The sequence below is a fragment of the Dreissena polymorpha genome, chromosome 8 (assembly GCF_020536995.1).
Source record: "Dreissena polymorpha isolate Duluth1 chromosome 8, UMN_Dpol_1.0, whole genome shotgun sequence".
In the NCBI taxonomy this organism is placed as follows: Eukaryota; Metazoa; Mollusca; class Bivalvia; order Myida; family Dreissenidae; genus Dreissena; species Dreissena polymorpha.
Window position 1 is genome coordinate 12,226,305 of NC_068362.1, and position 16,838 is coordinate 12,243,142.

The 16,838-nt window shown below is 37.4% G+C and overlaps 1 protein-coding gene across 3 annotated transcripts in view; it reads left to right on the top strand.

Moving 5' to 3' along the window:
* The first annotated feature begins 4,419 nt into the window (after positions 1 to 4,419).
* Positions 4,420 to 16,838, top strand: part of LOC127841881 (RCC1-like G exchanging factor-like protein) — a 31,566-nt gene continuing 19,147 nt past the window's right edge. For 2 of the 3 annotated variants that reach the window (XR_008031393.1, XM_052370999.1), the window contains exons 1-5: positions 4,420 to 4,681; positions 10,619 to 10,809; positions 12,381 to 12,459; positions 15,061 to 15,161; positions 15,977 to 16,106. Coding sequence is in view for 2 of the 3 variants with exons in the window: in XM_052370999.1 (XP_052226959.1) it covers positions 10,675 to 10,809; positions 12,381 to 12,459; positions 15,061 to 15,161; positions 15,977 to 16,106 (445 nt within the window). In the remaining variant the exon portion in view is untranslated. The other variant, XM_052371000.1, reaches the window with a different exon arrangement.

Here is a 16,838-nt window from a genome sequence, read left to right on the forward strand (position 1 = left end):
GCTCGCGCTGCCGTTTGCCATTTGAGTCATTTGCGAAAATATTGAGAATTTGGCTCAATAAAAATCTTATTTGTGAAAATGCGAAAATCTAATAAAATTTCATTTAAAACATCTGCCATTTATATCGAACTGGTTTTCTATATTTGTCTCTTTGTTTTAATGAAAGTGTTCGCAATTCGAACAGTAAATGAAACCCTGTCTGTACCCGATTATGAGACATCGCTTGACCTTATTGTTATTGAAGTGCGCATGGTAGCTGGCCAATCAACATTGAGCTCGCTTACACATGAAATGACGTTGTCGAATGACACGTGAGAACGGGAGGAGCTATCGGATAATATTGGGTCATCCATGCGCAGACACTGTATACTTTGAATACACAGTTAATATCGTCGTCTGCCTACAAAAAAGCGACTGGACGCTAAGTCGTATAAAGAGATTAGCAAATGAAAAAAACAACTGACAATACCTGTAAATAAATATTTCTTAGCTGACTACTATTTATCTTTCTACCGCATATTTACAATATCTGAAGTAAAGAGTGGTAATTAAATAACTAGTTTTATGATGCTAATAGAGTCTATTACACCTGTCTGCCGATTGCAGAATTAAATTGAAATGTGATAATTAATTAATTTGTTTTTTACTCCCAAACTAGCCTTAATGACAGCAGCGTATTTTAATTAACTAGATCATGAAAAACACGTGCGGTTTAATTGTGTTTTATGTTATATTACAGAATCGAGTTTGTAACTCGGAAAAAGAAAAAGTAATTCATCTAGACAACTATAAAAACGGAAGTAACCATTTTGTCTTCTTATTACTTTATTATTATTATAATTATTATCGTCCCGAATATTGTCAAATTGAATTAAATGTGAAAACAAAAAACGGCGTCTCTGCTTCTTTCTTTTGTAATTATGATTGCTTGACCCGGATGTCAGCAAGGGGCCCGTGTGTTATCAGTAACAATCAATGGTAATATAAACAATAGACAGAGATATTTATTATGCAACTGTCATAACAACAGCACTATAACACATCCCGATCAATATACCGGGGTAACAGATAGTTGACAACACCAAATTGATTTGCTATTTTCACAGCACAAAAATATATTGACACATTTTTTCGGAAATGGCCGATTTCGGACACTGATTTTTTTAGTGCGTATTTTACTCGGATTTTCAATTTTTACCGATAAATTTTGACTAAACTCGGGGGTGCGTATTATGCACGAGGGCGTATTATATTCGTAGATTCACGGTAAGGTAACAAATAGAAACTTGAAACGTAGTAAGTATGCAGTAATACTAATAGTCGGGTTGATACAGATGTATTGGGAAATCGTTTGAGTCAGGATGATACTTTCTTTAATTATGGTCCAGGGCTCGCGCTGTCATTTGCCATTTGAGCCATTTGCGAAAATATTGAGAATTCTGCTCAAGAAAAATTTGATTTGCAAAAATGCTTAAATCTTGTAATATTGCATTGAAAACATCCGCCATTTAAATCCAGACTAGGTTTCTATATTTTTCTCTTTGTTTCAATGAAAGTGTTCGCAATTTGAACAATAAACGAAAACCAGTCTGCAACAGAACATGAGATATCGCTTTACCTTATTATTATTGAAGCGCACGTGGTAGCTTGCCAACCAACATTGAGTTCGCTTACACATACATGTAATATGGGTCATTCATGCGCAGACACTGTATTCTTGAAATACACAGTTGACATTGTCGTCTGCCAACAAAATAGTGGCTGATGGCAAACATCGTATTTAAAGATAAACTAATGAAAAGAAGCGTAACAATAAATAAATTATTTCTAAGCTGATAACTTTCTACCGACTATCGATCTGAATGAAAGAATGATAGATCTAATTAAATAAATAGATCCATGTCGATGATGTTACGCCTTTCTGCCGATTATCGTTTGAAATTAAAAGGTGATAATTAAGTTATTTTTTACTCCTAAACTATGCTATTGTAAACCAATACGTCAACCAAATTGTATATTAATTGCGTATTTGCTAGGATACTGGTTTTCATTTTCTGCAATCAAACCATGTGCACATTTTATTTCAATTGTCAAACGCGTACAATTTTTCGGACTGTCGTTTTCGGATACATTATTTTTTGTCGATTATAATTTATTTTTGAAGCTCCTTATGATTCCAAACAATTAAAAAAACAATTCAAACATATATCTTCAAAAATGACATTATAGATCAGGGGACAAAAATTCCACTTGTCTGCTTGTATTGACGAGTGAACTATTGAACGGACGAGGGAATTTCCCTAAAGCTCTCGTCCTACAGGACAAGTGAAAAAAGCTGATGTTAAAATATATTTTTTTCTGACCAGTAAGACTCTTTTTCATTAAATAAAATCATTTTCTTAACTCTTTACCACTTAGATACAAATTTTGACACATGTTTGGTCCCTTAGAAAGTTAAATTTAATTTAAGGCCTTTCTTACTAGATTCAAGTTTAAAAGGTTACCGATGAACAGCAAACAGCATAAAACCTGAACAGGCTGCAAGTTACTCGCAGGTTGTTCTGGTTTTATGCTGGTTGCAAAAGCCATTTTCACTTCGCTTCTTATGGGGGAAAGGGTTAAAGCATATCTATTCCAAAAGAAGAACGCGAATGAACCGGAAATTGTAAATTTCATACAGCAGGTGCGCGTTGTTATGTGAGACTGTGTCCCGTATAATATTGGCTTTTAGGTGTTAACTTTTCACGTCCATGTTGACAGGGAACCATCCGACTGCATTCACTGTAAGTATTAATTTTTTAAGAATTTTTTAACCGCGAAATACGTTTTTAAACCAGTCTGAATTTTGTCTGAAAAATGTCTGGTATACAAGCGTTCTTTAAAGGGGACAGGGGCGCTATTCAAACGTCCGTTCTTTTGTGATCAGCTGGCATGAATAACTGAGTCAGTAAGAAGCATTTTAGCAGTGATATACATGTAGGAAACTTTTTTAGTCATATCAGCCCTTTGCAATCTTTATTTCATACATATTTGAAGAACGAGTGCATGTGTTTGCAGGACGAGTGCAGTTTAGAAATATTTTTGTCCCCTGTAGATGATGTTTTTAATAGTCAGTCATAGCACACCAAATGACATCATTTGACTCTAAACATGTAAAATAAGTATGGTAGGGCGTCTGAAAATATTCCTTTGGAAAGCACTGAGGGCTAAAACCATAATAAAATATACCGTTCTAAATGACTTAATTGCTGTCTGTTTTAATAGTCATAAGGCAAGAACAAATATCATTTGATACTACCAGGGTTTTTCTAGCCATTTTGGGAAAAGAAGTCTGGTCAAATTGGGATTTTTTAATCGATACTAGTTGCAAATTTGGGTATTTTTTATGGACAAAAAGGACCTTATTAAAGTTATTAATTTTGTAGGGTGTTTAAATAATAAAGTTGAGATATAAAGTTTAAGAATCATAAGTCATAAGAGACTTTTATGTAAAAAAAAATTTTGGAACTTTTTTATTATTTCCGTGTGGGATCAGGTCCGTTTGCTTTGGAATCGGGTCTGTTTTATGGCCTGTTTAGCAGAAAAACCCCTGACTACAAATGTAAAAGATGTAAAATATAAGAGGGAAAGCCCTCCCTAACGTCCCCAGCCATCTGAAAAATCCCATGGGAAAGCATTGCATCCCTGTACCTTAGTGTTCAATTATCGTCTGTTTGTGCTTTTTTAAGCTCTTGAGTAATGCAGAAATTGTCTGTGGATTAATGCCCCTGTGTCTTTACAAAATCCTGGGAAAAGGCCCATCCAAATATTTGTACATTTGTAACAACATCTTGAAAAAAATATAGCATATGGTAATGACAAATATTTTCAAATTACGTTTTCACATATTTTCCGTTACTATATTATTCATAAAAATAGGTATAAATAAGGTTATTAATTTCTTAAATGGACAAAATTGTTAGTGTTGCTATGTTTGAAGTTGAACAAATAAATGAGTTTATTTTAAATGAGAATGTTCATGGAACATGTTGAATGTTAAAATTAAAACAAGAATGAACAAACAAACATCAAATCGATTCATCAACAACAAAAAAACTACCATAAAGTTTTCAAACATTATTTGTATAATTTTTTGTAACTGAAAGATCATTTTATACCAAATTTTAAATTTAAATTCCATGTCCAAAAATCACTCTATCCGAAAAACGGCCATATAATAAAGAAATACCACTTAAACAGAAATGCGTGAATCTAACTATACAATTAAAGAAATAAACTTAATTGATTCATAAATAAAAACGTATTCAGTTAATATTTACTCGGTATATTTAATCAGAATATTTACCTATAACTGTAATTTCGATGTCAACAAAAGTATGGCTTTCGAAACCGGAACTTGCGCAAAAACCAGCAGCAACCGGAAACTAGTCTGGCTCTGCGGATATCATTTTCTGATTTCTTCAAGATGTTCCATTGTTTTAATTAAGAACAATTGACCTATACAGACATATGGTTTAGAAAATTATTAAATTGACACATTAACTAATAAATCACTATATAACCTGTTTTCCTATCTATACGTAAGAAAAATACACTGAATACGTTCTTTTTGTATAAATTATCAAGAACCAGACTAACTTTTTTGTTGTCTCGTTTTCATTCCAAGATGTCAGCCTCCATGGTAAATAATACTAGACATGTTGAAGTCAATTTGTCTATGTGTACGAAGGTTAATGGAAAGCATGGCTTATTACAAAAACAGCAGCGCAGCTTAAGTATTGATATTTTAATGGAAAATAAAAATGACTATTTCTGTTTTGTCATAGCATTGTCTTTTCGTGTTGTTAAATGGGCTTTAATAGAAACAGGTTACGTTCCACTATGGTTTTTACAATGTACACGTAAGTTTTACCTCTCCCATATTCAGACATTCCCAGGACACAAAAGTTGCGTACCTGATAGACCTTTTAAATGCAGCTTCAATTGAAAATGCCATGTTACCAGTCCTAATTTCGGGGAAATAATTCAACATTAAAAATAGAAATCATTCCTGAAACGAAAAGGCAAAATAAAATGAAATACCCACAGAAAAAAAAAATAGGGTTGTGTGCTAAAATGTTCCAGCGCTTCAAGAATGTGCTTATTTTTATATGAATAAAGTCAAGGTACATGTTCATTACTGGTTTATAACTTTGTTGTGCATGAGGAGATTTCATTATATACTGTCACAAATGCAATCAAAGTATATGACAGTACTGGTGTGACAATGCTTTTGAAGAGGATGGATATTAAATCATCAATTTAAGTTTATCTACAACACCACAATTGGGTACACAGATTTTGTTTGCAAAAAAATTTGGGTACAAAAATGTTGGGTACGAAAAAATTATGATCTCCCCCCAAAAAAATGTGGGTACGAAAAAAAAAATGAAAAAAAAGAAAATTTGGGTATGGAAAAAATTGGGTAAAAAAATAATAATTTGGGTACGAAAAAAAATTTGGGTATGAAAAAAAAATTTTGGTATGAAAAAATAAATGGTACTAACAATTTGGAGTACGAACAAAATATTGGGGGTACGGGGAAGTAGTACCTGTGGGTAACATTCTCGATCAAATCGAAATATAACAACATTTGGGGTTTTCCCAGCGTCACAGCGTTTGAAGTGCCACCTGGCAGTTTCGTGTCTGGTTTCTGTCCCAAACCTCTCGCTAAATATGAAAGAGGACAGGAACCAAGCTCCCTTTAAGGTAAAGTTTACCTTTATCAATGATAATCAGCAAGGTATGCCGATAGACATCATTTAGCTAATTCTCAATCGGACTTGTTTGGTCTTTTACATCAGTCGCTATTATGAAGATTTTTATTATGGTATGATAAATTAGACAAGCTGCTTCGCTGAAGCAGCATTGTCAAATACATGTATCAAGACGTTGTGTTGCATGCAATAAAATGTTGTTTCCTTGAAGATTAAGGTTACAGTGGACATTTGAAATTGTGGCGTATTTCTTATATGTAAAAAGTGAAAGTACATGATGGTGTCGATGTTATAACATTTATCACATGCTATACCCTGTTTCCCATGTAATACCAGGTTTTTTTTTTACTAAGAAAGTGACACCGATATTCGGCGTCTTCCCCTACAAGAATTTTTCCCCTCAAAATACAATTTCCCCACCAAAAATATCATTTTTCACCAAAATATAATATTTTCTCTCAAAGAAATGTTTATTTTTCCTTTGGGCATTCGACAATTATCCAATTTGCACCATGAACAACGATCTTTCTCTCTCTCTCTAGACGAACACAAAAAATCTGAGAATCCCAGTTATTCTAAATATAGCTCTTAAATTACGTCATGTAAACTGGGCAACTAATCGTAATAATCATGTGACTATTTTACTGGATACCGGTCTTGCGCGAGAAGGGTGTTTTGTAAATAAATTACCGGAAACCAGTCGAATTTTCATCCGGGCTATGTGCAAGCCAAGATAAAAACGTGAAAACAGAAAAAATCTCTCACAATTGGCGTTCTTACACAAACAAAATAAAACATTCGGACTGGGAAGATACTGAACGCATCGAGGCATTTTTTAAGAAAGAATCATCGAAAACCGTAAGGCGTTATAACCCAGCAGGATTCTGAGGTAATCAACATCAAACATTGTGAAAGTAGACAATTGGCAGCTGCCGCTCCTTTCCCTTCCAATACTGTAGCAGATCAAGATTGTCAACCCATTCATCATGAAATTGAAATCACAAAATTGACATCGTCCCCCGGCCCCAGTACAGAAATATAGTTGAAAACATTGCCCATAATTAGATCTACAGCTGCAACTTAATTAAGGACTTTGACTTTAATACGTGTTTAATGTGTTTAAGAACAAAAAGGACAGAGACAAGCCTCTTTTGATGAGTTATAGACATTGAAATGAACAGTTTTTATTTTTTCCCCTAATATGTCTCTTTCGCACTCTTTTTTCCCCTTTCACCCATGCAGCGTCCAGCGTCTTCCCCTTTCTCTAAAAAAAAACCCTGAATACAACAATTACATATTTTTTTATATTACACATGTGTAATACAACATTTTTAAGCATTTTGATTGGCTTAGTTTTCGTTTATTGACCAAGCGCATTTAGTTTTTTTGCTGAAATGATGTTGCAACGTCAAATGTAAACAACATTCGGGACTTATCATTATGTTTGCGTAAATATTTATGTAATTTGCTCATTTTAAAGCATGTGATAAAAAAGATCTGACACTCGTCATATCATACCATGTTTAATTAAACTCTTCCAGGAAATTCGTCGGTAAGCTTGCCAAAGGCTCGCTTTCTAACAAAATTCCTGAACTTGTTTAATAAAATATGGTATGATATGACAACTCGTGCCAGTTCCTATATTTCTTGTTGTGAATGATTTGATGTCATTTAAGTTTTGACAATTGATCATCATATCAATACAGTGTGTCCCATTTCTTTCGCTTCAAGGTCAAGGACACAATGGACACTTGCATATTTGTTATATGACAAAGAAATTTGTCATGCATGTCATGAATGATTTTGAAATAATTGGCACAGATAATCATATTACATGTATCTAGACAATGTGTCGCATGACTTAAACATGTTGTTCGCTACAAGGTCAGGGTCACAGTGGACACTTTAAAAGAGTGCATTTATGGTATTAGTGATAGAAGATGTTCTTGTCACCATTATTTCTATTTCTAACTAGTGACATTTCCAAAATTGTTCATAATTTCGACGCAACAGTTAATTATTCTGCTGCATCCTGCTCATTTTTGCCCCCCCCCCCCCTGCCCCTCTACCCTCTGAACTGCTTGGTAAAAAAGACAAAAAAAACTTCGGAATCTTGTTTTTGCCAATTGGGAAATGAACAAAACTTTGCTGAAATACATAATTTTTTAATAATGTAACGAGTTATTAATAACTAGTCCTAAAGGAAAAATAAGTTAGGATTAGTTTAATCGTATTTATTTTAGCTTGATTGCATAGAAAGCTTGACGCCATTCCCACTGTTGATGAACTTGCCAAAGCAATTGACTCGCTGAGCTGCGGCAAAGCCCCAGGAAGTGACGGCATCCCACCTGAAGCCATCAAATGCGGGAAGACCACCCTACTCCAGCCACTGCACGATTTCTGCTTTTGTGCTGGGAGGAAGGAGCAGTGCCACAAGACATGCGAGATGCATCCATAGTCACCCTTTACAAGAACAAGGGCGACCGGAGTGACTGTAACAACTACAGAGGCATCTCTCTGCTGAGCTTGGTTGGAAAGGTCTTTGCTCGCATAGTCCTAAAACGTCTCCAGACCCTTGCAGCAAGGGTCTAACCCAAGTCTCAGTGTGGTTTCCGCTCCGGCAGATCTACCACCGACATGATCTTTACTGTACGCCAACTCCAAGGAAAGTGCAGAGAACAGGGTATGCCTCTTTACTTGGCCTTCATCGACCTCACTAAGGCTTTCGACCTGGTCAGCAGACCCGGACTGTTCCGCCTTTTGGAGAAGATTGGTTGCCCTCCTAAGCTGCGCAGCATGGTGGTATCCTTTCACGAAGACATGAAAGGAACTGTCGTCTTTGACGGGTCATCCTCAGAGCCATTCCTCATCAACAGCGGTGTCAAGCAGGGTTGCGTGCTTGCACCTACCTTGTTTGGCATCTTCTTCTGGATGCTGCTGAAGTTTGCCTTTGACTCGTCCACTGATGGCATCTACATTCATACCAGGTCTGATGGGAAACTCTTCAACCTCCTCGCTTACGGTCCAGAACAAAAGTGACCAAAGTCCTCGTCAGAGAGATGCTGTTTGTGGACGATGCTGCCCTGGCCACGCATACAGAAGAGGCTCTTCAAAGACTCATAGACCTCTTCGCTATAGCATGTTCAGAATTTGGGCTTACTGTCAGCTTGAAAACGACTAATATCATGGGCCAGGATGCCAGCAACATACTCTGCATTAAGATCGGGGACTATACCCTGGAGGTGGTGGAGGACTTCACCTACCTTGGTTCCACCATCAGCGGAAACCTGTCCATTGATACCGAGCTAAGTTAGCGCATGGCAAAGGCTTCAGCTACCATGGCCAGACTGACAAAGAGAGTCTGGGAAAATAAGCTTCTGACAGAGAAGACCAAGACCAGGTTATACCAGGCCTGTGTCCTCAGCACTCTGCTGTACGGTAGCGAAACATGGACGACCCTCATGCGACATGAACGCCGCCTCAACACGTTTCACATGCGTTGCCTAAAGCGCTTGTTGGAGATAAAGTGGCAGGATCGTATCCCATACAATGACATACTGGAACGTGCTGGGATCCCAAGCATGTATGCCCTACTAGCTCAACGTCGCCGCCGCTGGCTTGGTCACATGCGCCGAATGGAGGATGGACGCCTACCAAAGGACGTCTTGTACGGCCAGCTTGCAACTGGCACGCGACCTGTAGGTCGCCCAGCTCTCAGGTACAAAGATGCCTGCAAGCAGGACCTCAAAGCCTGCTGCATTACAGTAGAAACCTGGGAGACTCTTGCCGAGGATCGCACCGCTTGGCGACAGTCTTTACACAGAGTTATCAAGGCAGCTGAGAAAAGCAGATCTGGACATGCAACTCAAAAGAGAAGCTTGCGGAAAGCGCGCACCGCCATCCCCCCGACTGCAAGCCCCTTTGTGTGCGTATTGTGCAACAAGGACTGCCAAGCCCGCATCGGCCTGCTAAGTCACAGCAGGCGTTGCCCCAAGAAGTGACAAACAGAGCGCATAAGCATAGTCTTTCGAGACTCAGCTCTGCCAACCAACCAACCAGCATAGAAAGCCTAAGACTTATCTGAAACGTTCTCTGGGGCAGATCTAAAGAACACTCCCACAGTGGGAATCAAACCCGTAACCTCCAGATCGCTCCACTATACAACTGCGAGCTAGGCAGGGCCCTCAATCTGTCAAATCCACGGCCAAAATTCGGCCGCATTCCCCCCCCTGAAAAGTATACTTTTTCCCCTTTTGGGGGGAAAAATTCCCCCTAAAAAAAAATAAATATTTTTTTTTTTTTTTTTTTTTATAGATAGATGTGTCTCATTAATATTATATCTCAATTCTATTTTAATTTAATCTTGTAAAACATACTAAATTATGAAAAAAGCAATGAATATATTGCAAATATGTACAAATGTTATAATTAGAGAGTAAGTAAAAAATCCCCCCTCCCCCAAAGGGAAACGCCGCAAAAATTCCCCCTACTATGGGTAGCGACCCGCTTCCCCTAAAATGGATTGAGGGCCTTGTAGGATTAAGCACTTTGTTAGAAATCATCACAAGATTGGTCCAGCTGTATAGAAGCACCTTGTACCTTTTGTGATCCCATATCTTTCCCTTTGTGATCCCATATCTTTCCCTTTGTGATCCCATATCTTTCCCTTTGTGATCCCATATCTTTCCCTTTGTGATCCCATATCTTTCCCTTTGTGATCCCATGTCTTTCCCTTTGTGAGACATTTTTGTGAGCCATGCATCAGAACTCTATACAATACATTTCCTGCTTGAAAAAATTTACATGAAATATGATTGTGTTTCTCCTTGTATCAAAACATTTATTAAGCTTTTGAATTTTAGAACTGACTCGGGGAAGATAAACCTGCAGCAAGACCAGAACTGAAATATCCTATACAATGTCTGGCATTCAAATAATGAGGAACAAAGCAATGATGTCGATGGTGTGTGCCAGATGCTTCAACACAATTACGAAGCGCTTTGCGAGTCGCCGTGCGGAACGACAGCAAAAGCGTGAGGCCAGAATGCAAGAGGTACACAATTCATCCAATGTTTTTGTTTTCTTAAAATTTAGAGAATTTTATTTAAATATTAAACCGAACAAATTAAAAATAATTCACAAAACAAAATATAAAGATATTGATATGGTATTGATAATATTTTACAATTAGTATTTGTACTTGACATTCTTTGCAAAACATATCTTTTCGTTTTTATTACCTACACCTCAATTCAGGCCACAGAAAATAATATGTCTGGTTGCTGTGACATGCTGAAAAAAAATAGGTAGGGTAGGAACGTGCATTCTAACCTGCCATGTAACATAGCTGTAAGGTGAAGGGTTCTTATGAATTAAGCACATTTAATCCTATAGGCTAACAAGAATGTGGACACCGTCATATTGGATTAAGTAATACGCTATTAAAAGGAGTATAACTGTATCGACCTAATTCATACTCAGTTTATTTCAGACTTGATGAGTTTCTCACCTTAATATTATTTTCGTTCTAAAGTTTTTCGTACTCGGAACCAGAAAAAAAGTTTAGGGTCGAAGGTAAAAATTAGGGTCAGTCAGGTCACCGTAACCAGACACAGTCACATATTATTTTCTTTGGCCTTATGTTACAGTTTGCTGGTGCATATCTGGTCAATTGCAGATTGATGCATTTTTTTCATCTGCATATTAAAAAATATTATTACTTTTTAAAAATTATAATTATTAAAACACACTGTGGAAAGAGATCATATTAAATATGAGCTGCACTCTGTGAAAACAGGTCTTAATGCATGTGTGTCAATTATTATCCCACATTAGACTTTGCATTATGCATTAGTTTTTTCATAAAAAAGTCGCTTCAATCCCAAATTAGACTTTGCATTATGCATTAATTTTTTCATTAAAAAAAGTCGCTTCAATCCCAAATTAGACTTTGCATTATGCATTAGTTTTTTCATAAAAAAAGTCGCTTCAATCCCAAATTAGACTTTGCATTATGCATTAGTTTTTTCATAAAAAAAGTCGCTTCAATCCCAAATTAGACTTTGCATTATGCATTAGTTTTTTCATTAAAAAAAGTCGCTTCAATCCCAAATTAGACTTTGCATTATGCATCAGTTTTTTCATTAAAAAAAAGTCGCTTCAAAACCCAAATTAGACTTTGCATTATGCATTAGTTTTTTCATTAAAAAAAGTCGCTTCAAAACCCAAATTAGACTTTGCATTATGCATTAGTTTTTTCATAAAAAAAAGTCGCTTCAAAACCCAAATTAGACTTTGCATTATGCATTAGTTTTTTTTCATTAAAAAAAGTCGCTTCAAAACAAAAATCTAGTCTAGGCGGAAACTGTTGTCCCTGATAAGGCTGTGCAGACTGTGCAGACTATTCTGGGATGACACTTCACACAACCTTTAAACCCCATACCCTTCTTTCAGGTGATCCAAGAGAAATGACACTTCACACAACCTTTAAACCCCATACCCTTCTTTCAGGTGATCCAAGAGAAATGACACTTCACACAACCTTTAAACCCCATACCCTTCTTTCAGGTGATCCAAGAGAAATGACACTTCACACAACCTTTAAACCCCATACCCTTCTTTCAGGTGATCCAAGAGAAAGGTGCACTGTCTGAAGCAGCTGAACGTGTGTACGTGTGGGGACATGCTGCGACTGGAGCTCTTGGTAAACCAGTGTTTGTTCACCATTTTAGAGTATCAGTCCGTCTGTATGTCAACCGAATGGTTTCCGGATGATAACTCAAGAACGCTTATGCCTAGGATCATGAAACTTCATAGGTACATGTATCATGACTTGCAGATGACCCATATAGATTTTCAGATCACTTGGTCAAAGGTCAAGGTCACGGTGACTAGAACCATGAAAAATGGTTTCCGGATGATAACTCAAGAAAGCTTACGTCTAGGATCATGAAACTTCATAGGTACATGGATCATGACTCGCATATGACCCCTATTGATTTTCAGGTCACTAGGTCAAAGGTCAATGTCATGGTGACCCTACACAGTAAAATGGTTTCCGGATGATAACTCAAGAAAGCTTACGCCTAGGATCATGAAACTTCATAGGTACATTGATCATGACTGGCAGATGACTCCTATTGATTATCAGGTTACAAAGGTCAAGGTCACAGTGACAAAAAACGTATTCACACAATGGCTGCCACTACAACTGACAGCCCATATGGGGGGCATGCATGTTTTACAAACAGCCCTTGTTTATTATACCCCCACAAACAAAGTTTAGGGGGGTATATAGGAGTGAACTTGTCTGTCGGTCGGTCGGTTGGTCTGTCTGTCAGTCCGTATTAAGTGTCCGCTCTCTAATTCAAGTAGTTTTCATCCTATCTTCACCAAACTTGGTCAGAAGTTGTATCTACATGATGTCTAGGTCAAGTTCGAACATGGGTCTTGCCGGTTCAAAAACTAGGTAAGGTGCACTTAGTGCGTTTTAAACATTCAGCATGTTGTCCGCTTACTTATTCAAATAGTTTTCATTTGATCTTCACCAAACTAAGTCAGAAGTTGTATCTAGATGATCTTAAGGCCAAGTTCGAACATGGGCCTTGCCGGGTCAAAAACTAGGTCACTGGGTCACTTCGTACGTTTTACACATTGAGCATGGTGTCCGCTCTCTATTTCAAGTACATGTAGTTTAAATCCCATCTTCACCACACTTGGTCAAAAGTTGTAACTAGATCATGTGTAGGTCAAATTCGAACATGGGCCATGCCGGGTCAAAAACTAGGTCACAGGGTCACTGTATGAGTTTTGAACCTCACCATGTTGTTCGCTTTCTAATTCAAGAAGTTTTTATCCAATTTTGACCAAAATTGGTCAGAAGTTGTATCTTGACAATGTCTAGGGCAAGTTTGAATATGGGTCATGCCGGTTCAAAAACAAGGTCACGGGGTCACTTAGTGCGTTTTAAACATCACAATCTTGTCCGCTCTCTAATTCAAGTAGTTTTCATCCAATTTTCTACAAACTTGGTCAGAAGTTGTATCTGGATGATGTCTAGGTCAAATTTGAGTATGGGTCATGCCGGGTCAAAAACTAGGTCACGGGGTATCTTAGTGCGTTTTAAACCTCACCATGTTGTCCGCTCTCTAATTCAAGAAGTTTTCATCCAATCCTCACCAAACTTGGTCACAAGTTTTATCTAAATGATCTCCAGGACAAGTTTGAACATGGGCCATTCTGGGCCTAAAACTAGGTCACGGGGTCACTTAGTGCGTTTTTTAACATTCAGCATGGTGTCAGCTCTCTAATTCAAGTAGTTTACATCCGATCTTCACCAAACTTGGTCAGAAGTTTTATGGAGATGATCTTAAGGCCAAGTTAGAACATGGGCCTTTCTGGGTCAAAAACTAGGTCGTCACTTAGTGTGTTTTAAAAATTGGGCATGGTGTCCGTTGTTTTTTTGTGAAGACGACATGCAAAATATTATGTGTCAATGCGGCATGTGGGGGTATTCCTCACGTCTGTGACAAAGCTCTTGTTTTCTTAGGTTAAACTTGTAGAGCTGTATATGGATATTAACTAAATGTTGCATTTTTTTTTTAAATTAATATTTTTTCGAAAACCATCGATTTAGGGGAACAGTTTTTTTTACATTATAATTGTTTTTAAATAACAGCTTTAAATTAGACAAAAAAATTCACTGCCATGACGGCAGGAAGGGGATGTATTAAGGTACTCTTTTGCTGGGTCAGTTGGTGTTGTCTGCAAAAGTGTGTTGAGGGAACTATTTTCAAATTTCTCAAGCTATTAGATTGAAACTTGAAATATGTTATTACACTGATCCACCTGTTTTTGAAGTCAGTTAAAGACTGCCATGTTACTGACTAAACGGTGCATGGGCATTATACACGCAGTTTTTTCCTATTTTCATACAGATATTGATAAAAAATCCCAGTGCAGTAAACAAAAAACTAAACATATTACATAGCTAAGAATTTGCTCTAAATGTGGTACAAAGAAACTTTTGTAAGTTAATTGAAATCATGATGTTTGAAATCATGATGTTACATGCTAATCATGTTTAGAAGAAGAGCTCGTTAAATTCTTTTTTGTTAAAATGAAATGTATTAAAATTTAGGTGTGACAAAAATACAAAAAACCAAACACTGGAATGTGTACTCCCATGATTAGCCTGTGCTGACTGCACAGGCTTATCTGGGACATTACTTTATGCACATGCATTAAAGCCTGTTTTCTCAGTGCGCGACTAATATTTGTTGAAATGCAATGATTTGTATTTCAGGTGTGAGTACATACCTAAGGCCAGAGTCTCGTGTTCATTTCCCTCTGCCTGAGCAACATAGACCAGCCCGGCTGCGATTCATGGACGAAAATCACATAGAGGTATGCCTATTATTGTCCCCTTACAGGTTTCACCAGAGGGGACGTATGGTTTGCGCTCTGTGTGTCCGTCAGTCCATCAGTCAGTCTGTCTGCCAGTCCGTGAGTCTGTCACACTTTTCTCGATCCTGCGATAACTTTTTAACCAGGTTTTCAAAGGTCAAAAATGGCCATAAATGAGCTTGTCCTGGCCATAACTATGTCATTCATTGTGAGATTTTAAAATTATTTGGCACATTTGTTCACCATCATGGTACGGTGTGTCGCACGAAAGAATCACGTCAATATCTCCAATGTCAAGGTCGCCATGACTAAAAATAGATTTAAAAAAAAACAACCTTACAAAGGGGGTTAATTTTGTTTGTTCATTTCAAAAGTTCAGTTTGAGTTTTCTCCCTTTATCATATTTTTTTTGACAATGAAAACCTGGTTTTGTGACAATTTTGTCCCTTGTTACTAATTTGTATGGGTCTTATGCACATGCTAATCAGGAACAATTTTCTTTTTGCTTCTCATTTTTGTGAAAATCCAGTGAAAACAGAAAGTGTTGTCTTTGATCTGGGATAACGCTTAACGCTAATGCATTACACCCAGTTACTCCATCCCTTTTTAGCTAAACTGGGATGACACTTAACACAAATGCATTACACCCAGTTACTGCGTCCATTATTAGCTATTCTTGGATGACACTTAACACAAATGCATTACACCCAATTACTCCGTCCCTGATTAGCTAATCTGGGATGACACATAACACAAATGCATTACACCCAGTTACTCCAAAGCGAGGCTCCATTCTTCTGTGATGTGTCTTTCAGGTCTACGACATCGCATGCGGATATGGGTTCACCCTGTTTGCCACCAAGCGTAACAGACGGTACATGGTGATGGGCACTGGTCTCAACACAGATTCACAGCTTGGCTACCATGAGTACCCCAAAAACTCTGGTTTGTTATTTTAAATGTATTATTTAAGCCAGGTTCTAGTAAAAGTGGGCTTAACCCTTTGCGTGCTGGGAAATTTGTCCTCTGCTAAAATGTTGTCAGCTGAATTTCTAAAATTAGCATTTTTTTTTTTTCAAAGAATACTATCAGAATAGCAAACAGTTTGGATCCTGATGAGACACCACGTTATGTGGCGTCTCATCTGGATCCAAACTGTTTGCAAAGGCCGTCAAAATTTGGTTCCAGCACTTAAAGGGTTAACGCAGTCTGCACAGGCTAATCTGGAAGGACACTTTCTCTTTTATGGAATTTTGTCTTTAAAGGTAAACAAAGTCCCAGTTTAGGCTAAAAGTGTTGTCCCTGATTAGCCTGTGCAGACTGCACAGGCTAACCTGCGATGACTCTTTAAGCACATGCATTAAGCCTGGTTTTCTCAGAATGAGGCTCAAACCTATTATTTTAGCTTGACTGGATTGGTAGCCTATGGCTTATTTAGACACTCTTGAATCTGTTACCGAAGTGGAATCTGTAATACGTTTCTTTGAATGGAAGCCGTTATAACACTCCAAGAGGCGTTCTTATCATATATTTTGTTAACAAGATCATAGAATACATTTTACTGTATTTATTGTTTTCTGACGGGGTTTTATACTGTTTTGCACCTTACTGGTCTACCGTTTTAGAAATGTGTAATACCGTGATATTTTTCCTCCTTTATAAAGTAAACGTAAAAGG